We start from the raw sequence: 25,211 nt of genomic DNA, 5'->3' as shown, positions 1-25,211 counted from the left end.
CTGCACTCTCTGCACTGACTTGGCCATGTCCACAGAACGGAAGACGGCAGGATCCTCAAGGATGTTCTCCGTGGGGAGCTGGCTTCAGGCGCAAGCCCCGTTGGCAGACTGACTCTGCAATATGAAGATGTCTGCAAACGTTACACGAAGACTGGCAATGTTGACCCCGCCATGTGGGAATCCCTTGCGGACGACTGCAGTGCCTGGAGACAGTCAGTTGGGTTGCTCATCTCTAGCAGTGACCAGAGGAGGAATGGCCTCTGGGAGGAGCGCAGAGAGAATAAATGCCTGGGTGCATCTTCAGCAGCACAACCGGACGCCTTCCTCTGCCCCAGCTGCAACAAAACATCTCTCTCCCCTATCGGTCTCTACAGCCACAGCAGGTGCTGCAGGTGTCCAACAGTTTGCCTTCACCCCCAAAGGAGCACTTCTCCCTTGTCTCCCGAGACGGACGGATGCCAGCAAATTCTCTGCCGGCCGGTTCTTTGTTGGCAACCACAGAAAGGTGATTTCTCATCACCTGAAGATGGACTTTGCAAAAAAAATTTTAAGTGTTGCATCCCTTCCAACCAATAGGTAATACTTTACAGTTTGACTTCCATTTTTTTTTTTATATATAAATTTTTATTGGTTTTCCAACATAAATAAAAAACAATACAATAAACAATACATAAACACACAAACATATAAACACGTATAATTTCACAACCTCCTTTTCATAAACCTTACTTCCCCGACTTCCCCATACCTCCCCCTTCTGTATCCCTATTTCAAAATTTCTTCAGCAACCCCTCACTTCAATTGACTGATTACTCATTTTCTTTCCCCCCCTTTCTTCTCATACTTAATCAATTTACAGCTGTAATTCTATATTTTCTTAACCTTGACATTTTAGCACTCATCAATTTTACAACAATTCTTAAGGTAAACTTTAAATTTCTTCCAGTCTTTATCCACCGTCTCTTTTCCTTGGTCTCGGATTCTGCCGGTCATCTCCGCCAATCCCATATAGTCAATCACTTTCGTCTGCCATTCTTCCAGCATGGGTAGTTCTTGTGTCTTCCAATACTTTGCTAAAAGAATCCTTGCTGCTGTGGTAGCATACATAAAAAACGTCCTATCTTTTCTTGACACCAATTGGCCGACCATGCCCAGGAGAAAAGCCTCTGGTTTCTTATGAAAGGTACATTTAAGTACCTTCTTCATTTCATTATAAATCATTTCCCAGAAGGCCTTAATCCTCGGGCATGTCCACCAAAGGTGGTAGAAAGTTCCTTCAGTCTCATTACATTACCAGCATTTATTATTGGGCAAGTGATAGATTTTTGCAAGCTTGACTGGAGTCATGTACCACCTGTAAATCATTTTCATAATATTCTCTCTTAAGGCATTGCATGCCATAAACTTTATACCGGTGGTCTATAACTGTTCCCAGTCAGCAAACATAATGTCATGACCAATGTCTTGTGCCCACTTAATCATGGCTGACTTAACCATTTCATCTTGTGTATTCCACTTCAGCAGCAGGTTATACATTCTTGACAAATTCTTAGTATTGGGTTCTAACAATTCTGTTTCTAATTTTGACCTCTCCATCTGAAAGCCAACTTCCCTGTCTACAGTTTGGCTTCCATTGACTCTTTTTGCCTAGTTCTGCCTACAAAATCAGTCCCTGGTTTTGCTGAGTTAAAGACCGCCGTGTTTCTCTTTAAATCTGCTCTTTGCCTGCCCTGGGAAGCTCTGAGTTTCCTTTACAGTTTGAGACAGTTCTGGGTTACAAGCCAGACACTCGAAGGTGGAGGGTTCTTTTATCCCAGAATCCCAGGCGTGCAGCCTGATAATCTCGGCGCCTGAGAGGGGCTTAGCTTGCAGTCTCCACCTTGCAGCTGAGTCTACAAGCCCACCTCATGGCTACAACAGCCAGCTTTTTTTACACGCACAACAGACTCCCACCCTGCACCCCCCTGGCTTTGTGCAACATCTTGCCCAATCGAGAGCTCTGGAGAACTCAGGAGCTTGCAAAACTCCTGCGGCATTTTGGTCGCTCTCAGAAAAGGTGCTGCCTCACACAGAAAGGATATTGCAGAATTGGAAAAGTTTCCTTGAGGAGATGCAGCGATTTCCTCCCCTGTGAGGAAACTCCCCAACCAAGAAAGATTGCAGCATTTGGGACTCTAGTTGAGAGAAACATCGAGGAAGAGACAACATGATAGAAGTTTATAAAACGATGCCTGGCCGAGAGAAAGTGTATAGGGAGCTGTTTTCCCCCGTCTCTCATATCACTAGAACTCGTCGGCCTCCAAGGAAGTTGAAGGTTGGAAGATTCAGGACGGGAAAAACAAAGCCCTTCTTCAGGCACATACCGTGTTTTTCGCTCTATAGGATGCACTTTTCCCCCTCCAAGAATTGAGGGGAAATGTGTGTGCGTCCTATGGAACGAATGCAGGCTCCTTGGCTTCAGCGATAGCAACCCGAAGCCTCCGAAGCGCAGAGAGAGCACTCCCTCCGTGCTCCAAAGGCTTCTCGTTGTTTTCGCTGAAGCCTGGAGTGCGAGAGGGGTCGGTGCGCACCGGCCCCTCTCGCTCTCCAGGCTTCAGGGATAGCCACGCGCAACCCCTCCGCTGGCTGCCTTGGCTTGTGCCATAGTCACGCGCAACCCCTCCGGCAGGGAGAGGCTGCACGGGGCTATGGCTTCTTTAGCCTCGCACAGCCTTTCCCGGCAGAGAGAGGTTGCGTGGGGCTAAAGAGGAAGCCAAAACAGCAAGCGGGATCCATCCCGCTGGCTGCCTTGGCTTGTGACATAGCCGCGCGCAACCCCTCCGGTAGGGAGAGGTTGCGCGCAGCCTGTACACTGCTCTTTGGGGCTGGGGGGGGGGGAATAAGATTTTTTTTCTTGATTTCCCCCCCTAAAAACTAGGTGCGCCCTATGTTCCGGTGTGCCCTATGTAGTGAAAAATACGGTAAATAATGCTGTGGAACTCCCTGCCACAGGAGGCAGTGATGGCCACCAACGAGGATGGCTTTGAAAAAGAATCAGACCAGGGGTCACCAAACCTTTTCAGCAGGGGGCCAGTTCACTGTCTCTCAGACCTTGTGGGGGGACGGACTATATTTTGGGGAAAGAAAAAAGAAGAAGAATGAATTCCTATGCCCCACAAATAACCCAGAGATGCATTTTAAATGAAAATAAAGTCAGGTCCCTGAAGATTTCCAGAGGGGTCATTGTGTTGCAGCAAAAGCCGTTTTATTATTATTATTTTTTTTTATTTTCAATGCAGAATCATAACAAAAATTACAAACATTGAATCCAAAATAATACTATACAAACAAACAAACAAAAACGGAACATACAAAAAGAATGAGGGGAAAAAACCACACAAAAAAACAACAACAGAGGAAACAAAACAAAACAAAACAAAAAATCGAAAAGGCACACATCTACAGAAGTAAACCATATCATTCTAATCTAGTTATTACATACATATACACATATTGACTTTCTTCCTTTGTTCTAAGACCTCAAAAAATTTACTCTTACTGTAATGTTGTGTCTAATATAGATTACTTCCATCTTTGTACTTTTTTTAAAAACCATTTTTCTTTTTCTTTAACCCTGTAAAGCATCATTCATTGCATATATACTTACTCCAGAACAATGTTTTTTCATATATTATTTGGCACATCCCCATTCTTTTAATAATTTCTGGTCCGATTGTCCCCTTATGAATGCTGTGAGTCGTGCCAGATTTATGTATTCACAAAATTTAATTTGCCATTCTTTCACTGATGGAATATTTCTCCCTTTCCAGTTTTTTGCTATAAGCATCCTGGCAGCTGTTGTTGCATAAAGGAATACTTTCCTTTGATTGTCAGGAATATCGTTGGTGATTAAACCTAAAAGGAATGCCTCCGGTTTTTTACTGAAGGATATTTTAAACATCTTTTTGAGTTCTTCATAAATTTCATTCCAAAATTGTTTAATAGGTCGGCATTCCCACCACATGTGAAACATTGTTCCTATTTCTTTTTTGCATCTCCAACAGGTGTTTGATTTTAATTTGTAAATTTTAGCCAATTTTACCGGAGTTAAGTACCATTGGCAAAAGCCGTTTTTAATTCTCCACCAACAATACAGTTAAACAGTGGAACTCACTGCCACAGGAGGTGGGGATGGTCACCGCCTGGGATGCTTTTAAAAGAGAATTAGGCAATTCATGGCAATTCATGGAGATTTGCCACGATGGCTATGCTCTCTGTCTCCACCTCGGAGGCAGCAGGGCTTCTGAATCCCAGTTTCTGGAAACCACTGGAGGGGAGAGAGTGGTTTCCCACGGGGGCACCTGGTTGGCTGAGTCCTCTTTGAAGAGGTCGGGGGGGGCAGATGAGGAGCTCTTTGCCCCCCTGACCCAGGAGCCAGGCTCTGCTCATCTCCTTAGGGTAGTTGGGTCACAGGGATGGCAATTGACTGGAGTAACATTCAGGACAGAGCGATGGAAACAGCACATAGTTAACCTGTGGAACTTCCTGCCACAGGGGTGGCCGCCAACCTAGACGCCTTTGAAAGAGGATCAGACAGATTCTGGGAGGAGGAAAGGGCTCTCCATGGCTGCGTGAAGAAATACTTTTATCTGCCCTAGATGTAGGGAGCGTGCCTCACACTCGTGTCCTGCTTGTGAGTTTCTGGAACAGGAAGTTGCACTAGATAAGCCTCTGGTCTAGTCTGACCCAGCAGGCCTCTCCCTGTGCTTACTGAACAACAATCTTTATCTCTGGGCGAAAGCAGAGACTGTGTTGAAATATGCTTCTGAGGAGGAAACAAAATTGCATTGCAGAAGTTAAATTTCTGATCATTTGAGGCTGAAAGCACTTGGATTTCCTAACGTAGTAGCACTTTGTAGAAATCTTTTGTCTGATCCGTGGTGCCTATTTGATTTTTCCATTGAGAGCCCGTTTTAAATCTTTGAGTGTAATGTGCAGATATAATTAAAATTGGACTGTGTGTTGTGTTTGTGTGTGATGGGGGAGCTGAGGCTAATTTGGTCCTGCGTTCGAATTTTGCAAATGGCTCTTCTTACAAGAGGGAGCTTCTCTCTATTAAGCTGCAAATTTCATTTCTTCCTTCGTATTTCCTTAGCCTGCCTTTTGGCCACGCAAGCACCCAACCCCCAAGCAGCAAACAATAATTAAGATAAGGTTCACATCAACAGTATAAAATGATGTCATGTGCAAGAGCTGTAAATCAGAATTTGCATTGTTTTGTTTACATGAAAGCTTTTTAGCTCAAGACGTTTGGAGAGGAATGTAATTTCCCCAATTAAGGAATGAAAAAGCAAATTATATGAATATGCAATTATGGATAAATTACGCTGTAACTAAAGGAAGAAGACATAATCCGTTACTGTGATAATTGGCTTTGGTTTATTAAATTATTGGAACAACAACGAAGGCGAGCATTTGAACTTGTTGTTGACAGTGAGGCTGCAATCCTGGCTAATTTACTTGAGAGTAAGTTCCATTGATCTTGGGGGGACTTACTTTTGAGTAGCCGTGTTCAGGATTGTGTAGGCTTGCACTGTTATCATGGTCACAGAAATAACTGAAGTGTGCCTATAAACATTGTGATTAGGGTAGGATTACTTTATGTATATTTCCAGATGTTTATCTTACGCAATTTAAAAAATTCTCCTAACTATCTTCAACAAGGCCTCTGAGGCAACTTTATTGAGATGTTGAAATGCAGATTTATTTAAACGTTGGCCGTTGGTTATTTGGAGGGAAGATTATTCTGCAAAAGGATGCTGCAAACTTTGGCAGTTCTGAAAGCGAAACACTTCTTTCAAAATGGGACTTTCAGGCATTTCAGCTCTGAGACAGGAAACACTTTTCAAGGGGGGTTATGTGTCTCGTTAATACGGGGATCTTCCTTCCCCATTTACAAATAATAAAAATTTAGAAAAACAAGAGCATTCACCAGCGGATTGAGAATAAAGGTTCTGCGTAGCCTTGAATGAGCCAGACATTTACATATGCTGGAGGCACTGAGTGACCACGTGCCTCGATATTTGTGTAAGAAATAAAACAATGGCATATATATTTATGGGTGGGTGGGTGTCGTTTGAGCTCTGCCCTTTGAATGCTGCTAGCTCATGAAATATCTTCTCAAGACGGGTTGTTCCCAGGTCTGTGTTCCATGAAGACCACCCCCCTCCACCAGTTGACATACCTTCCCACAACAGGCTGCGCATATGTAGTCGGAGACTATGCCCACATTGAAGATGCCTTTGCTCTTCCCTTTTCAGCCCCCTCCTGGTTCTGGGAGACAGCGATGCAAGAGAGGAGGGGAAGCACTTGGCTCTTCACTTCCCTGGTCTGCCTCTTCCTCCTTTTCTTCCTCATCCTCCAGCCCATCCCTCCAGCTCCGAAACTTCCCCTGCCTCCGACTCATGCCTCCTGGCTGGCACAGAATAGGGACATCCTATTCAACAACAACAACAATTTTGCAATTTTTACCACACTCAAATGACTGGGTTATCCCAGCCACTCTAGGCGGCTTCTAACATAGATTAAAACATAATAAAACATTTTAAAACTTTCCTATACAGGGCTGCCTTCAGACAGCTCAGGGTTCGGATAACTCCATCCCCTCCAACATTTCTCCTGTGAAAATCAGGACGTCCTATTCCATCCCCTCCAACATTTCTCCCATGAAAATTGTTGTTGTTTAGTCGTTTAGTCGTGTCTGACTCTTCGTGACCCCCTGGACCAGAGCACGCCAGGCACTCCTGTCTTCCACTGCCTCCCGCAGTTTGGTCAAACTCATGCTGGTAGCTTCAAGAACACTGTCCCACCATCTCGTCCTCTGTCCTCCCCTTCTCCTTGTGCCCTCCATCTTTCCCAACATCAGGGTCTTTTCCAGGGAGTCTTCTCTTTTCATGAGGTGGCCAAAGTATTGGAGCCTCAGCTTCACGATCTGTCCTTCCAGTGAGCACTCAGGGCTGATTTCCTTAAGAATGGATGCGTTTGATCTTCTTGCAGTCCATGGGACTCTCAAGAGTCTCCTCCAGCACCATAATTCAAAAGCATCAATTCTTCGGCGATCAGCCTTCTTTATGGTCCAGCTCTCACTTCCATACATCACTACTGGGAAAACCATGGCTTTAACTATACGGACCTTTGTTGGTAAGGTGATGTCTCTACTTTTTAAGATATTGTCTAGATTTGCCATCGCCTTTCTCCCAAGGAGCAGGCGTCTTTTAATTTCGTGACTGCTGTCACCATCTGCAGTGATCATGGAGCCCAAGAAAATAAAATCTCTCACTGCCTCCATTTCTTCCCCTTCTATTTGCCAGGAGGTGATGGGACCAGTGGCCATGATCTTCGTTTTTTTGATGTTGAGCTTCAGACCATATTTTGCGCTCTCCTCTTTCACCCTCATTAAAAGGTTCTTTAATTCCTCCTCACTTTCTGCCATCAAGGTTGTGTCATCTGCATATCTGAGGTTGTTGATATTTCTTCCAGCGATCTTAATTCCGGCTTGGGATTCATCCAGCCCAGCCTTTCGCATGATGAATTCTGCATATAAGTTAAATAAGCAGGGGGACAATATACAGCCTTGTCGTACTCCTTTCCCAATTTTGAACCAATCAGTTGTTCCATATCCAGTTCTAACTGTAGCTTCTTGTCCCACATAGAGATTTCTCAGGAGACAGATGAGGTGATCAGGCACTCCCATTTCTTTAAGAACTTGCCATAGTTTGCTGTGGTCGACACAGTCAAAGGCTTTTGCATAGTCAATGAAGCAGAAGTAAACGTCTTTCTGGAACTCTCTAGCTTTCTCCATAATCCAGCGCATGTTTGCAATTTGGTCTCTGGTTCCTCTGCCTCTTCTAAATCCAGCTTGCACTTCTGGGAGTTCTCGGTCCACATACTGCTTAAGCCTGCCTTGTAGAATTTTAAGCATAACCTTGCTGGCGTGTGAAATGAGTGCAATTGTGCGGTAGTTGGAGCATTCTTTGGCACTTCCCTTCTTTGGGATTGGGATGTAGACTGCTCTTCTCCAATCCTCTGGCCACTGCTGAGTTTTCCAGATTTGCTGGCATATTGAGTGTAGCACCTTAACAGCATCATCTTTTAAAATTTTAAATAATTCAGCTGGAATATCATCACTTCCACTGGCCTTGTTATTAGCAGTGCTTTCTAAGGCCCATTTGACTTCACTTTCCAGGATGTCTGGCTCAAGGTCAGCAACCACACTACCTGGGGTATACGAGACATCCATATCTTCCTGGTATAATTCCTCTGTGTATTCTTGCCACCTCTTCTTGATGTCTTCTGCTTCTGTTAGGTCCTTACCACTTTTGTCCTTTATTATGGTAATCTTTGTACGAAATGTTCCTTTCATATCTCCAATTTTCTTGAACAGATCTCTGGTTCTTCCCATTCTGTTGTTTTCCTCTATTTGTTTGCATTGCTCGTTTAAGAAGGCCTTCTTGTCTCTCCTTGCTATTCTTTGGAAATCTGCATTCAATTTCCTGTATCTTTCACTATCTCCCTCGCATTTTGCTTGCCTTCTCTCCTCCGCTATTTGTAAGGCCTCGTTGGACAGCCACTTTGCTTTCTTGCATTTCCTTTTCATTGGGATGGTTTTCGTTGCTGCCTCCTGTACAATGTTACGAGCCTCCATCCATAGTTCTTCAGGCACTCTGTCCACCAAATCTAAATCCTTAAACCTGTTCCTCACTTCCACTGTGTATTCATAAGGGATTTGACTTAGATTGTATCTTACCGGCCCAGTGGTTTTTCCTACTTTCTTCAGTTTAAGCTTGAATTTTGCTATAAGAAGCTGATGATCTGAGCCACAGTCAGCTCCAGGTCTTGTTTTTGCTGACTGTATAGAGCTTCTCCATCTTTGGCTGCAGAGAATATAATCAATCTGATTTCGATGCTGCCCATCTGGCGATGTCCATGTGTAGAGTCGTCTCTTGTGTTGTTGGAAAAGAGTGTTTGTGATGACCAGCTTGTGCTCTTGACAGAACTCTATTAGCCTTTGCCCTGCTTCGTTTTGAACTCCAAGGCCAAACTTGCCAGTTGTTCCTTTTATCTCTTGATTCCCTACTTTAGCATTCCAATCCCCTATTATGAGCAGAACATCCTTCTTTGGTGTCATTTCTATAAGGTCTTGTAAGTCTTCATAGAATTGGTCAATTTCAGTTTCTTCAGCACCAGTGGTTGGTGCATAAACTTGGATTACTGTGATGTTAAAAGGTCTGCCTTGGATTCGTATCGAGATCATTCTATCATTTTTGAGATTGCATCCCAGTACAGCTTTCACCACTCTTTTGTTGACTATGAGGGCCACTCCATTTCTTTTACGGGTTTCTTGTCCACAGTAGTAGATATGATAGTCATCCGAACTGAATTCGCCCATTCCCGTCCATTTTAGTTCACTGATGCCCAAGATGTCAATATTTATTCTTGCCATCTCATTTTTGACCACATCCAACTTACCCAGGTTCATGGTTCTTACATTCCAGGTTCCTATGCAATATTTTTCTTTACAGCATTGGACTTTCCTTTCGCTTCCAGGCATATCCGCAACTGAGCGTCCTTTCGGCTTTGGCCCAGCCGCTTCATCAGCTCTGGATCTACTTGTACTTGTCCTCCGCTCTTCCTCAGTAGCATGTTGGACACCTTCCGACCTGAGGGGCTCATCTTCCAGCGTCATAACTTTTATATGCCTGTTGTCTTTGTCCATGGAGTTTTCTTGGCAGGGATACTGGAGTGGCTTGCCGGTTCCTGCTCCAGGTGGATCACGTTTGGTCAAAACTCTCCACTATGACCTGTCCATCTTGGGTGGCCCAGCATGGCATAGCTCATAGCTTCTCTGAGTTATTCAAGCCCCTTCGCCACGGCAAGGCAGTGATCCATGAAGGAGCCCATGAAAATAGGGACGTCCTATTCCATCCCCTCCAACATTTCTCCCATGAAAATAGAGACGTCCTATTCCATCCCCTCCAACATTTCTCCCATGAAAATAGGGACGTCCTATTCCATCCCCTCCAACATTTCTCCCGTGAAAATAGGGGGGTCCTATTTCATTCCCTCCAACATTTCTCCCGTGAAAATAGGGGCGTCCTATTTCATTCCCTCCAACATTTCTCCCATGAAAATAGGGACGTCCTATTCCATCCCCTCCAACATTTCTCCTGTGAAAATAGGGGCATCCTATTTCATTCCCTCCAACATTTCTCCCGTGAAAATAGGGGCGTCCTATTCCATCCCCTCCAACATTTCTCCCATGAAAATCAGGACGTCCTAAGGAAAAGTGGGACACTCTGGGGTCAAATAAGAAACCAAGACAACTTCCGTAAATCCTGGACTGTCCCTGGAAAATAGGGGCACTTGGGGGGTCTTCCAGCATCCGGCCCAGTCCCTGACATCCAGGGTTGGGAAAGAGACCCCCTGCCTGAAACTGTGAAGAGCCTCTTCCGGTCAGTGTCGACCACACTGAGCCAGGTGGACCGATGGCTCCGACTCCGTAAAAAGCATCTTCCTACATGGCCCAAGGGTTCCCTACTCCAGCTTGAAAGGGGTCCGGCAGACATTAGTGCCGGCGTTTGGGCTGCTGTTGGGTTTCTGACGCCCTGTTTCTCTCCAGTGCAGGATAGAGTGCAAGGATGTCGCGGCAGAAACCCTCTATGACGTCCTGCATGACATCGAGTACAGGAAAAAGTGGGACACAAACGTCATTGAGACCTTCGACATCGGCAAGCTGACGGTCAACGCCGACGTGGGATACTACTCCTGTGAGACTCTGGGGGAGTTTGTGTGGGCGGCTATTGGCAGCCTCCGCCAAAGAGGGGCATTCCAGATGTTTGGAACTGCAGCTCCTGTTGGCTGAGACTCTTGGGAGCTGCTCCCCAAATCGTCTGGGGGTCCCAGGTTTGGAAAGGCAGGCTGCCACTGGTTGCCGTTATTTAGAGCCATCAGTTGCCCAGATGCTTTTGCCCAGATGTTTTGGTCTTCCCCAAAACAGCCCAGCTGTGCTGGCTGGGTTGCTGGGAGTTGCAGCCCCAAAGGTCTGGAGGGTGCCAGGCCAGCAGAGACAAATCTAGGGGTCTCTCCTGAAACTGCAGCCGTGTTCAGGTCAACCCCGGAGGAGAGGGCTGTTGATGGCTTACTAGCTAGCAGCCTCTTCTGTTCAGTCTCGGGTGTGTGTGTGTGTGTGCCTTGCTTCCCTCCCACATCTTTGAGGTGATGCTGACAGCCACCTAAGGAAGCTTCGCATGCTCAGAGGGCACTGGATTCTGGATCGTGGCCTTATGGCTGCAGTGCCTCCGCCAGCACATCACCCTTAAAGCACAGGGCATTTAACTTTACTCTTCGGTGACAACATCAAATGTCAGGGGTGCCCAATGACAACTGCCCTTTATGCTGCAGCAAACCATAGGAGCCAACTCCTAGGGGCCGTGGGGGCTTTGCCCCCCCCCCTAAAATATTTGAGGGGGCTGGGCTATGGTTACCAGATTTTTTTCAATGAATCCGGGGACACTCTCTTTTTTTCTTTCTTGAAGCTGAGTAGCAACAGGGAGTCAGTAGTGGAGATGGTGAGGCAAAAGACCCTTGGCCCAAGCACACTTGCATATTGTATAAAGGTGCAAAGTCCTTCTTTCGCACCCTGTGAAACATAAATGCGCAGAGTTTTTTAAAAACTGGGCAATGGCCACCCGCCCGCAACTCCCGAGCCTCCCCCAATCAGTCAAAACAAAGGGGGCAGGAGATCTGTACTGCCGGATATCCCCGGTTCCCCTTCAGCAGTGGCAGCAGCGGCGGCAGTCAGCAGCCCGGAGCCAGCCTGGTAGCGCAGTTGGCTCTGGCTGGCTTCAGGAGCTGCCCGCTGCCATGGCACCCAGAAGTTACGGCAAGGAAAATGGCGTGCGCCACGGCAGCGAGCAGCTCCTGAAGCCAGCCAGAGCTGAGGCTGCCACTGCCACGTTTTCCGGGGACAGATTTGCAAATCTGGGGACAGAATTTGTCTGGGGACAGATTTGTAAATCCGGGGACTGTCCCCGGGAACCGGGGACATCTGGTAACTCTAGGCTGGCCCCCACATCATTCAAACGGTGTGCGTACACTGCGTCATGTAATTGATTATGAGGGGTGGGACTGACCCTGGGCCCCCTCAATATTTTATTCAAGTTGGCACCCCAGCAGCAAACTAACCTGGAAGCTTCCCCTGCAAGTTTAATCTGCCTGCATTCAGACGCACTTTGGAAACTCCCTGCCTAGTGAAATCCGCCGGGCGCCTTCCCTGCATTTCTGGCATGTGCTAAAGGCATTCTCCTTTGGGCAAGCCTGTCTAGAAGTTCAGAATGCTGGTGTGTTTTTAGTTTATCGCTGTGTTGTTCTTGTCGTTTTATAAAAAAAGAGCGATCGCTTTATTTGTTTTTAGTTTTAACCTTGATGCTTTTTTTCTGCCATAAGCCGCTTTGAGGGTTTTTTTCTCTACACAACCGAGAGGCATACAATTTTTTGGTGTGGAGTTATAAATACACAATAGATTTGCTGCAGGGAGCGGGGTGAGAGTTGTTAGTTGCAAGCCAGAATAGAATGTCTGTCTGCTTCTCCTGAGGTGACCTTCACTCTCCTCTCTCCCCGCTTTTTGGCAGGGAAATGCCCCAAACCCTTGAAGAACCGAGACGTCATCACCTTGCGCTCCTGGCTCCCCATGGGCAACGACTTCATCATCATGAACTACTCCGTCAAACATCCCGTGAGCGACAGGCTTTTTCTGGAGGGGGGAGCGAGGAGGAGGGGTGCGCATGGATGGTGTTCTATACACCAGTGTTTCCCAACCTTGGGCCTCCAGCTGTTTTTGGACTACAACTCCCATCATCCCTAGCTAGCAAGACCAGTGGTCAGGGATGATGGGAATTGTAGTTCAAAAACAGCTGGAGGCCCAAGGTTGGGAAACACTGCTATACACAGATGCGGGTGATCTAAACCACTGAGCCTCTTGGGCTTGCCGATCAGAAGGTCGGCAGTTCGAACCCCCACGACGGAGTGAGCTCCCGTTGCTTGGTCCTGGCTCCTGCCAACTTAGCAGTTCGAAAGCAGAGCAGGGCAAGTAAATAAGTAGGTACCACTGCGGCAGGAAGCTAAAAGGCGTTTCCATGCGCTCTGGTTTCCATCACAGTGTTCCGTTGCGCCAGAAGCGGTTTAGTCCTGCTGCCCACATGACTCAGAAAGCTGTCTGTGGACAAATGCCGGCTCTCTTGGGCTGAAAGCGAGATGAGTGCCACAACCCCATAGTCGCCTTTGACTGGACTTAACCGTCCAGGGGTCCTTTGCCTCTTACACATGCGCTAGAGTTTTAGGTGCAGCAGAAATTCTGGGGTTGAGCTTGCAGCAAGTGGCATGCCTGTTATAGGAAAAGCTAAACAGGAAGGATTTCCCTTTAGGATGATTTAATACTGGGGTCCTGAATGAGGCACCCCGGGGGCACCATGGTGCCCTAAGACCCCCCCCCGGCATCTGCAAAGGGCCTTTCCCCCACTGTTATTCGTCAGAGGGGTTGCCTGTGTATGTGTGTTTGTGGTTTGGGAGGGGCTTGCTTTTCTCTCTGTTTTATTTTCTTTGGGTCTCAGCATTTCGACCATTTTGGGGTCGGGGAATTCTGAGCATTGTCAGGGTTTCTTCTGTGAAATGGGCATTTTGGGGTGCCCAAGACTCTTCCTTAAATTTCCACGTGCGCCCCCAGCCCTCAGAAAAAGTTGGGGTTCCTAAATTAAAATAATGTAATTCCATTTTTAACCCTGACCCTCCAGTGGACCCCTTAAAAACCTGGAAAATGAAAGAAAGGACCAAATAAGGAAATTCAGGGGGTTTCAGGGAATGTCTGGAGGCGATTCTGCCCTGAATACACCAAGAGACAGAAGTTGGGTCCACTCAGCCAGAGCCTTTTCCCCAGTGACATTTTCTCACCATCACCTGCCCTCTCCCAAATAGACAGACCGTCGTTTCGGGATTATTATTATAAAGTGTTTAAAATGTAAGTCTGCAGTTCAGAAGTGGGCACCTCATTTAAAAAGCTAAACGCAATTCTGGATCCCAGACCATGGTATCATATACCTATAAACAATACCTTGCCCAGAACCACAACTTTGCTTAGTCAACGTCTGAGTGAGAAGAGGCAGTTTTTTTAAATGTCCAAACAGAGCACCTCTAACCTGGCAGTTTCCAGCTGCTTTGGATTACACCTCCCAGAAGCCCCAGACAGCACAGTTGTTGTTGTTTAAAGCTGTGATCTGTTTTGCACCAGCAGATCAGGGTGAAAACGGCACCATGTTATATTGAATCAGGAGCCCTTTTTGATGTCCTGTTGGGGAGGCACATGTGGAAATCTAAGAAACTCTTATGGGCGACACAAAACATCCATTTCACCTCCCCGGGTGCAAGCCCAGGCAGTATGTATGGAGGTCCTGGGCTGCGCAGATGGCAAGACCCCCCTCTTGGCCTTGCTGATGTCTGCCATCCAACCACCTTAGGGACCCCACTCCACATTTGTGTAGGGTGTCCTCCTTTCTCCTTTTCTTCTCCCAAAGATACCCCAGAAGGCAGCAGAGGTTTAGGACCAGTGTTTTCCTTCTCCCAGATGAGCTCCCTTCTTCTTCACCCTTTGACCCACTCTTGGTCTGGTCCACTCCATCCATCGGATCCTGTCTTCGGGAAGCCAGGGAGAAAAACATGAGAGCAAGAGTCCTCTTGCCTCCCATGGTTTCCAGCAATTGGGATTCCCCCGCCCTCAACACGCCATACGACTCCCACAGGGAGGTCTAATATAATAATTGATTTATTGCTTATACTCCGCCCATCTGGCCAGGCCTCTCCAGCTTATCTGGGCGGCTTCCAACAGGATTATTAAAAACACAATAAAACATTAAAAACTTTCCCTAAACAGGGCTGCCTTCAGATGTCTTCTAAAAGTCTGGTAGTTGTTTATCTCTTTGACATCTGGTGGGAGGGCGTTCCACAGGGCAGGTGCCACCACCGAGAAGGCCCTCTGCCTGGTTCCCTGTAACTTGGCTTCTTGCAGCGAGGGAACCGCCAGAAGGCCCTCGGAGCTGGACCTCAGTGTCCGGGCTGGACGATAGGGGTGGAGATGCTCCTTCAGGTCTACTGGGCCAAGGCAGTTTAGGGATTTCAACACCAACAACAGTCCCCCCCCCCCCAAGAAGCACACCTTTCCCCTAAATTAACTCCAGATTTGGAGAGAGGAGGGCACTCCTTGCTGGCAGTTTGGGAGCTGCAAGGATGGTCGTCCTGGCTGGCTTATGGCAGAATTTCAGTTTCACCTGTCTTTTTTTTTTGTTTTTTGCCCTTGCCAGAAATACCCTCCTAGGAAAGACATGGTGAGGGCCGTCTCCATTAAAACTGGTTACCTGATCCAGGGGAAAGGAGAAAAGAACTGCAGCCTCACCTACCTGGCCCAGGTAGACCCCAAAGGTAAGGTCCATGAAGAGCCACAATTTCTTGGGCGGCGTCGGCGTCCTGACTCACTATGAACAGTGACACAACTTCTTATTTTGAAATATTACTCGTCCAAGCTTCTTCCTTGCTCCCGGACAATAAAGTTGAGTAGAAATCATAGAGTTCTTTCTCTCTGCAAGAATGCACACGCATGCATAAGAAAAGGAGAAGAGGCTGCTGGATGAGGCCCATGGCCCATCTAGTCCGGCATCCTGTTCTCAAGGGGTGGATCGGATGCTTGTGGGAAATAAATAATAATAATAAATTTTTATTTATACCCCGCCCTTCCTGGTTCAAAAACCAGGCTCAGGGCGGCTAATAACAAATTTAAAACACTTTAAAACACTTAATTATAAAAGCAACATAAAATACAGTATAAAAACATGAATGACAATAAAATTCAAAAATCAATTTAGGGGAAATAAGCATTAGATAATCCCCAGGGCTAGCTGGCTGAATTAGTCCTACTTGGAGGCCAGGGGAGAATTAGCTGTGGGGTCTCAGAGCGGGTGAGGGAAGGGAAATAAAAGATCAGGCTGAATTCAAATTAAAGGCCAGGCGGAATAGCTCTGTTTTACAGGCCCAACGGAAGGAGGTTAAATCCTGCAGGGCCCTGGTCTCCTGGGACAGAGCATTCCACCAGGTCGGAGCCATCACTGAGAAGGCCCTGGCCCTGGTGGAGGATAGCCTGACTTCCTTAGGGCCCGGGACCTCTAAACTTTGGTTATTCATGGACCTTAAGGTCCTCTGCGGGGCATAACAAGCAGAACTTGTATGCAAGAGCAACTCTCCCCTCCTTTGGTTTCCAGCAGCTGGGATTCAGGGCTCAGCCACACTTAGCTTTGCTCTTCATTTCTAGGCACAGGTGTAATCTTTATAGGTCTGCTGCATTCGAGCAAATTTTTGTCCCCTGCCCTTTCTCTGCAAAAAACCCTGTTCTTTACTCCTGAATCAGCAATCTGCGGGAAACCCAAACTGCCGTTGGTTCTGATTCAGGGGTAAATATTGGGTTTTCCTGGAGAAAGCAGCAGAAAGGGGAAAAAGCACTTGGATATGGACTGGGAAAATGCAGACCTGAAAATGATGGAATTAATATGCCCCTTTTCCCTTATGGGGTATCCAAGAGCCCATATAGAGTCCTTACATAGGTTCCCTATTGGCAGGAGAAAATAACAGAGGCCAACCAGAGAATATTGAGAAGCAAAGCAGCTAGTAAGCCTGATCTTTATTGATCTGTTGCAACAGGGTGCTCCCCTCACACGCAGGAGAGGAGGAGGGACCCAGAAAAATGGTGTGCAAAGCCTTATAAAGACTTTTGAAATTCCCATCCTGTAGATCAAGACCACCCCCAGAAACATTATGCATACATCACAGAAGGGGTGTAACCTAAGACCACCCCTCAGATACATCACAGAAAAGGTGGTCTTAAAACAGAAATATCAATATTGTTTTTCTCTTATCCTTGTTTATTTCCTGTCTGGCAGGTTACTTGATTGGATTTCCTGCAGAGCCTGGCCAGTCTTTTGTAGTGATAAATACTTAGTTCCTGGCCAGGTCACAGGCTCACACCCTTATTCAAACACAGACATACCTTTAAGACAGGAGGGAAGAGACAATGGGGAGGCTTTTCCATTTTGACCTTGCAGAGAAAACATTTGGTCAGTTTAGGAATCAAAATGGTTCCAGGTTGGTCTTCCTGTGCTGATCTATGTATGTGCGGTTATGAACATTACCATATATCTAAGACCATAAAATTCCTATCACAAATGGTAAGTGTGAATGGACGCTCTGATCCTCTGCTTCCTCTGATCTTGGAAGCAGAGCATAGCTATCATGGCTTTGTTGTTGTTGTTGTTTAGTCGTTTAGTCGTGTCCGCCTCTTCGTGACCCCCTGGACCAGAGCACGCCAGGCACCTCTGTCCTCCACTACCTCCCGCAGTTTGGTCAAATTCATGCTGGTAACCTCGAAAACACTATCCAACCATCTCGTCCTCTGTCGCCCCCTTCTCCTTGTGCCCTCCATCTTTCCCAGCATCAGTGTCTTCTCCAGGGAGTCTTCTCTTCTCATGAGGTGGCCAAAGTCTTGGAGCCTCAGCTTCACGATCTGTCCTTCCAGTGAGCACTCAGGGCTGATTTCCCTAAGAATGGATGCATTTGATCTTCTTGCAGTCCATGGGACTCTCAAGAGTCTTCTCCAGCACCATAATTCAAAAGCATCAATTCTTCGGCGATCAGCCTTCTTTATGGTCCAGCTCTCACTTCCATACATTTCCTAGCTATCATGGCTAGGAGCCACCAATAGCCCTCTTCTCCTCCATGAATTTGTCCAACTCTCTTCTAAAGCCATTCAGGTTAGTGGCCATCACTGCCTCCATAGTTTGACTCTGCGCTGCGTGGAAAAAGTCCTTTTTTAATTCTGTCCCGAATCTCCCATCAATGGATGCAATTGACAAAGCTCCAATTATGCAAGAAATATTGCATAATTTATGGTCAGGGTTTAGGGATGGTTGTTGCAGAATTATTCAGGCTATTTTTAGCAAAGCAGGGAGAGGAGGAAGGGGAGCCAGCGGAGCCTCGTTCTCTGCAGCCTCGGCCACCCATTAAATCCTCTCTTCTCCAGCTTTGCTCCTAATCAGCCGTGTCTGAGCCTGTAAAGGCCCTTCTCTAGTTCTGACCTTGGAGTCTGTCCAGGCTGCCAAGAGAACGGCGTCTCTGCAACGGAGCCCCTGTGCCGTTCGGCAGCGCGGAATTTGCTAAGCGCCGGCGACTGACGCGGGGAGTTTGCCACCACTAAAGCTGGGCAGATTTGGGAGTTATCCTTTTTTTAGTCCTTTAAGCACAAACTCCAGCTGTGCAGGGGATTTCTGCCAGCTCTGGAGAAGATGAATCTTTGGGAAAGGTGAAGGACACTGAGGACCATAAGAACAGAAAAAGAGCCTACTGGATCAGGCCAATGGTCCAGCATCCTGTACTCACAGTGGCTAATCAGATGCCCTAAAGGGAAACTGACAGGATTCGAACACAAGACCCCTCTTCCCTCCTGCAGTTTCCAGCAGCTGCCATTCAGAAGCATTGCTGCCTCTAATTGTGGAAGCAGATCACAGCCATTCTGGCTAGTAGCCTTCGATAGCCCTTTCCTCCTCCTCCTCCTCCTGAGTTTGCCTAATTGCCTGGAGAAGAAGAGACATTTAAGAGGCGACATGAGAGCCACCTTCCAATAACAGTGGATGCTCGGGTTGCAAACGTGATCCGTGCGGGATGAATGTTTGCAACCCGCGGCGTTCGCAACCCGCGTCGGAGCGTGTGCGGGTTGCAATTCAGCGCTTCTGCGCATGTGCAAAGCGCGATTTAGTGCTTCTGCGCATGCTCAACCGCTGAAACCCGGAAGTAACCCGTTCCGGTACTTCCTGGTTTCGGAGGTCTGTAACCCCAAAAAACGCAACCTGAAGCAGCTGTAACCTGAGGTATGGCTGTATCTGGAGGGCTGCCACATAGATGCTGATGGAGACAATCCATTTTCCTTTGCTGCAGGCTCAGAATGTGGGACCTACACAAGCAGGTTCAAATCACAGTGAGTTACTTAGGCAGAGGCTACCTAGGGGTTGGCGAAACCAGCCTCTGCCGGGTGCGTGTGCAAAAATCACCTATCATCAGGGCTTTTTTTCAGCCGGAACTTGCCGGAACTCAGATCTGGCCCCTCTTGGGTGGGTGCCATTGTCATTCTACGACAGGCACCCCCAAACTTGGCCCTCCAGATGTTTTGGGACTACAACTCCCATCACCCACAGTTCAAGAAGGCACCACAGTTCAAGAAGGACACTGACAAACTGGAACGTGTCCAGAGGAGGGCAACCAAAATGGTCAAAGGCCTGGAAACGATGCCTTATGAGGAACGGCTAAGGGAGCTGGGCATGTTTAGCCTGGAGAAGAGGAGGTTAAGGGGTGATATGATAGCCATGTTCAAATATATAAAAGGATGTCATATAGAGGAGGGAGAAAGGTTGTTTTCTGCTGCTCCAGAGAAGCGGACACGGAGCAATGGATCCAAACTACAAGAAAGAAGATTCCACCTAAACATTAGGAAGAACTTCCTGACAGTAAGAGCTGTTCGACAGTGGAATTTGCTGCCAAGGAGTGTGGTGGAGTCTCCTTCTTTGGAGGTCTTTAAGCAGAGGCTTGACAACCATATGTCAGGAGTGCTCTGATGGTGTTTCCTGCTTGGCAGGGGGTTGGACTCGATGGCCCTTGTGGTCTCTTCCAACTCTATGATTCTATGATTCTATGATTCACCCCTAGCTAACAGGAGCAGTGGTCAGGGATGATGGGAATTGTAGTCCCAAAACATCTGGAGGGCCAAGTTTGGGGGTGCCTGTTCTAAGAGAACAAGGGAGGCGTTTGTGGCGAGTTCTCTGGAAAAATAGCACTGCCTATCATAGTATAGAACGTATGGCATATCCGTGTGTGTGGGTGGCTATGCAACGGGGCAAGATCACATGAAGGAGAAGCTTCCTGTCCTTCTTGCACTGTGGCACAAAGGTGATTTGGGGTGGGTGGGTGTGTGCGCACCAATACAGCTCCTTGCCAGGGGCGCAAGGGACCCTCAATACGCCTCTTTATTTTAGGAAGACCCTCCTTGTCTGTCAAGCGGCTTGGCTCGTCTTAGGTTCTTATGCTTCGGGGCTTCCCATCATGGCCATCTGTTTATAATAATAATAATAATAATAATAATAATAATAATAATAATAATAATAATAATAATTTATTATTTATACCCCGCCCATCTGGCTGAGTTTCCCCAGCCACTCTGGGCAGCTCCCAATCGAGTGTTAAAAACAATACAGCATTAAATATTAAAAACTTCCCTAAACAGGGCTGCCTTAAGTTGCCTTCTAAAAGTCCGGTAGTTGTTCTCTTTGACATCTGGTGGGAGGGCGTTCCACAGGGAGGGTGCCACCACCGAGAAGGCCCTCTGCCTGGTTCCCTGTAACTTGGCTTCTCGCAATGAGGGAACTGCCAGAAGGCCCTTGGCTCTGGACCTCAGTGTCTGGGCTGAACGATGGGGGTGGAGACGCTCCTTCAGGTCTACTGGGCCTTTGAGGCTGTTTAGGGCTTTCAAGGTCAGCACCAACACTTTGAATTGTGCTCAGAAACATACTGGGAGCCAGTGTAGGTCTTTCAAGACTGGTGTTATGTGGTCTCGGCAGCCGCTCCCAGTCACCAGTCTAGCTGCCGCATTCTGGATTAGTTGCAGTTTCCGGGTCACCTTCAAAGGTAGCCCCACATAGAGCGCATAGCAGTAGTCCAAGCGGGAGATAAGTGTTTGGTCACTGTGGGGCCAGGACTCTAGATTAGACGGGCCGCCAGCCAGATCCATCATCCCAGGCTCTCCTGTCCCCTCCAACATTTCTCCGGTGAAAAGAGGGACGTCCTATTCCATCCCCTCCAACGTTTCCCTGGTGAAGGGAAAGCGGGACATTCCAGGATCAAATCAGAAACCGGGACGGCTTCCGTAATTCTGGGACTGTCCCTGGAAAATCAGGACACTTGGAGGGTCTGCTCTGCCATTCATAGAACCACAGAACTGTAGAGTCAGAAGGGGCCCCTTGGAGTCATCTAGTCCAACCCCCTGCAATGCAGGAATCCCGACTAAATAACCCTTGACAGATGCCCATCCATCTTCTGCTTAAAAACCTCCAAGGAAGGAGAGTCATTGTTCCAGATGTTTTGGAAGGGTGCAGAAAAACCATCTTATGAGATTTGGGGGCAAGGTGTCCATTGCTTTGGGATTTTGGTTTGCAAGCCTGGGGTTGAAAACCACATACCGTATTTTTCAGTGTATAACACGCCCCCGTATATAAGGCACCCCCTCTTTTTTGGGACTCCAAATTGAGAAATGGGGGGGGGGGGGTTGTTGTTGAGCTTTTTGGGAGGTGATTGCCGGAAATTGCTCACCCACAGGACCGCCACAGCCAATCGCATGCACATCAACAAAACAACCAATTCTTCAGGCTTTCCAAAAGCAAGCGCCAATCGCCCACCCATTTGCCGCAGCAGAAAATCGCCAGCGGACCTTGCCTCACCCGCCAATCACAAGAAAATACGCCAATGACAATCTCCTGATCACAGCAGCCGCCAATACCCCATCCCTGTATTAGGGAATACCCCAGCCCTGTTTAGGGAAGCTTTTAATGTTTGATGTATTAGAGTATTTTAATATTTTTTTTGGTAGCCACCCAGAGTGGCTGGGGAAGCCCAGCCAGATGGGCGGGGTACAAATAATAAATTATTATTATTATTATTATTATTATTATTATTATTATTATTATTATTACGCCTCTCCACTATTTGTGTATAAGACGGCCCCCAAAATTTTCCATACTTTTTTTAGTAAAGTAACCTCGTCTTATACACGGAAAAATACAGTATGTAGGGGCCAAGACTCCAGAGACTGTGTTTCCTTCCCGCCTGCATTTTGTACAACTTTTTTGGGTGGGTGTTTTCTTCTCCTTGGGGTATGGGGCTGTGCCAGACTCTAAAAACTCTTCTCCTCCTCAGGTTCTTTGCCAAAGTGGGTGGTGAACAAGTCCTCTCAGTTCCTCGCTCCAAAAGTAAGTCAAGAAAACCTTCCCTCCTTCCTCTGCCTCTTCCGTCCCGCCATCTGGCTGCCCGTTGTCCGTGTTTCCCTATCCTTGCCAGCCTCAGCCTTATTCTCTCCATGGAAATAATAAGTGTGTGGACTGTGGCTGGTGACGCAGAGGAAAAATTTGTTTCCTGGGGGATCACAAATGGGGCTGCACAGGACCCCCAAAGGATCTGGCAGAGCCTCCTAAGCCCCTTTCGCTAAACTCATTTTCTGCACGTGAGACGAACAGGTTATTTATTATTTTACACATTTATATCTTGCCTTTTTCTCCATGGTTCTCTCCCCCCCCTTGTTTTAGTTCCCACAACAACCCTGTGAAGGAGACAGGGACATGGCCAGCTGGGGATTCGAACCCTGGTCTCTCCTAGGCCAGAGGCCAATGCTCCAACCGCTACACCCTACTGCCTCTCTCATATTATTCAGGATCCATCTTGAATAACTTTCGCAAAAGGTTCGGTTACGTTTGGTCTTTATTCAGCCTCCTTTCTGATTTGCTTGTTGGCTGTTTACACTTGGTCACATTCCAAATCCGTTCCTAATTTTCTCAGTCACTCCCCTAACTGCAATAAAATAAAATCCATTTCTTTTTCTGTGCCAGGGAAACAAGAGTCTTTCATGGTGCAAACCCACAGTTCCTGGGATGCGCTTGGGCTTCTCCCTCAAAACACTGGCTTTCATGGCGCTGCCTCGAAATGAGACAGTATGGTATAGTGGTTAGAGGACTTTGGAAAGACCACAGTTCGAATCCTCCCACTTGACTGTGGTTCTCAGCAGCTGGACCTTGGCTCAGTCTCTGCCTTCTCTCAGGGCTGTTGTGGGGATTAAATGATGGGGGGAGCTATGTCCGTTAGTTCCTCAGAGAGAAAAGGCAGGCTATAAACGCCATGCCGTGCCCTGCAGCAGGAAGCTTTCCACAGACGGCCAGTTCTTGCAAGTGCACCCCCTTGTGGTGCGATTGGAATTTTATCTCACGGAATCATCGAATCGGGTGGGACCCCTCCCGGTCATCTAGTCCAGCCCCCTGCAATTGAAATAAATAATCCTTGTTTTGCTTAAAAACCTCTGATGAATGAGAGCCGTTGTTAGCAGTCGGGGACCTCAGGAAAACACCCCTAGTTTCTGTGCATTTTGGCTGAAACCGCCAAGGGGGGGGAAATGAGATTTTAAAGGCTGTTTCGTTCCTGCCCAAAGCACCTGCGATGAAGGCTGGGCTCGCATGGTCTGGCTCTCCAGGCCGCCGTACGTGAGGCTGGCAGTGCGCTGGGCCTCCTTCGATGCCGACACCCACAGAGGGCACCTGAGCGCACTGCCGTCTCCCGTGACCTGGGCAGGTCACCCTGTTGGCGCGTCGCTCTCCTTTTCCATGAGCCCATCGCTGGATTAATTAGCCTTGTTGCTGAGATGTCACGCTAAACCCCTCCGTGGCACCGGAGAACAGAGCAGATCAGCAAATGAGACGATACCTCCATTTAATTAAAAAACCCAGAACTGCAAGAGAGAGAGCGCGTGCACACACATTTGTTCTTCGTGAGCATATTAGCTTTCCAGAGGCGGAAGGCGTCTTGAGTTCTTCTGGGGTTTCTGCTCAGCAAAGGAGGCCTGTTTTTTGAGTTTCATTTCATTTCATCGTCTGGGGATTTTTTCCCCACCTGGGGGGGAACAGATGACGACAACGCTGTTCTTTTGCTTCAGAAATTGAGGTGGGTTATGAGATCCAGAAGGCTGTGTGGTGAAACTGAACGCATCAGCCCAGTACATGTCTGAAATGCAGGGCCAGACAGATGCAGCTTTGTGGTCTCTAATAATAATAATAATAATAATAATAATAATAATAATAATAATTTATTTATACCCCACCCATCCGGCTGGGTTTCTCCAGCCACTCTGGGCAGCTTCCAACAGAAGGTTAGAAATACATTAAAACATCAGTTCTTAAAAACTGCCTTCAGATGTCTTCTAAATGTCAGATAATTGTTTATTTCCTTGACATCTGATGGGAGGGTGTTCCACAGGGAGGGAGCCACCACCGAGAAGGCCCTCTGCCTGGTTCCCTGTAACCTCACTTCTCTCAGGGAGGGAACTGCCAGAAGGCCCTCAGAGCTGGACCTCAGGGTCCGGGCTGAATGATGAGGATATCGTTATTGATTTAGTTCATAAAATTTATACACCATTGCATTGTTAAATTGTTGCTGCTGCTGTTGTTTATTAAATAATAAAAATAAAAAAATTGTCCAGTTGCAGATTAGTGACCAACTAAGTTTGTTCTGGGTATAAGCCGAAGTGTGCATGCACACGAAAGCTTATACCCAGAACAAACTTAGTTGGTCTCTAAGGTGCTACTGGACAACTTTTTATTTTTATTTATTTATTTCGACTGCGTCAGACCAACACGGCTACCTGCTCAGATCTCAGGGCAGTTCACAACATAAAATCAAAATAAAGCCACACCTCGGAGCGGTTTGCAAAAAGATATAAATAAGAAAATCTAGGAAAATCTAGTAACAGGTAGGTAGCCGTGTTGGTCTGCTGTAGTCAAAACAAATAATATATATATATAAATTCCTTCCAGTAGCACCTTAGAGACCAAGTAAGTTTGTTATTGGTATGCGCTTCCATGTGCATGCACACTTCTTAAGTGCTTGCACATGTAGGAAAATCTAGTGTATAACATACAAAAAGTTAAAATACTAAAACGGGTTTAAACTTTTCTGTATCATTCCAATTTTATTATATGTGCTGCCAAAGCGAGCGCCGTATCAAAAGAGATTAAAATTCACATTGACCTTCTCAGCATCTTTGCTGGGCTTGTCTAAACAGAAATGTTCTTAGGTGAAAAGAATACAGGGAAGGCTCCTGCTTGATCTCAATAGGCAGGGAGTTCCAAAGGGCAGGCGATGCCACGCGACACAATCGAATGCTTACAACCGGATAGCTCAGCTGGTTAGAGGCTGGTGCTGATAAGACCAAGGTTGCAGGTTTGATCCCCATAAGCTGCATGTTCCTGCATTGTAGGGGGTTGGACTAGATGACCCCGAGGGGT

General features: G+C 47.1%; 1 protein-coding gene across 1 annotated transcript in view; it reads left to right on the top strand.

Moving 5' to 3' along the window:
- The window catches only part of STARD10 (StAR related lipid transfer domain containing 10), a 67,882-nt gene that overhangs the window by 39,926 nt on the left and 2,745 nt on the right, over nucleotides 1-25,211 (top strand). Inside the window, exons 2-5 of the mRNA XM_028725784.2 lie at nucleotides 10,658-10,805; nucleotides 12,669-12,772; nucleotides 15,387-15,504; nucleotides 22,084-22,136. Of these exons, the coding sequence (XP_028581617.2) occupies nucleotides 10,658-10,805; nucleotides 12,669-12,772; nucleotides 15,387-15,504; nucleotides 22,084-22,136 (423 nt within the window). The remainder of the gene's footprint in view (nucleotides 1-10,657; nucleotides 10,806-12,668; nucleotides 12,773-15,386; nucleotides 15,505-22,083; nucleotides 22,137-25,211) is intronic.

This window comes from Podarcis muralis, chromosome 4 (assembly GCF_964188315.1).
Source record: "Podarcis muralis chromosome 4, rPodMur119.hap1.1, whole genome shotgun sequence".
Taxonomy (NCBI): Eukaryota; Metazoa; Chordata; class Lepidosauria; order Squamata; family Lacertidae; genus Podarcis; species Podarcis muralis.
The sequence above is the reverse complement of the archived record's forward strand: the minus strand, read 5'-3'. Positions and strand labels throughout refer to the sequence as shown.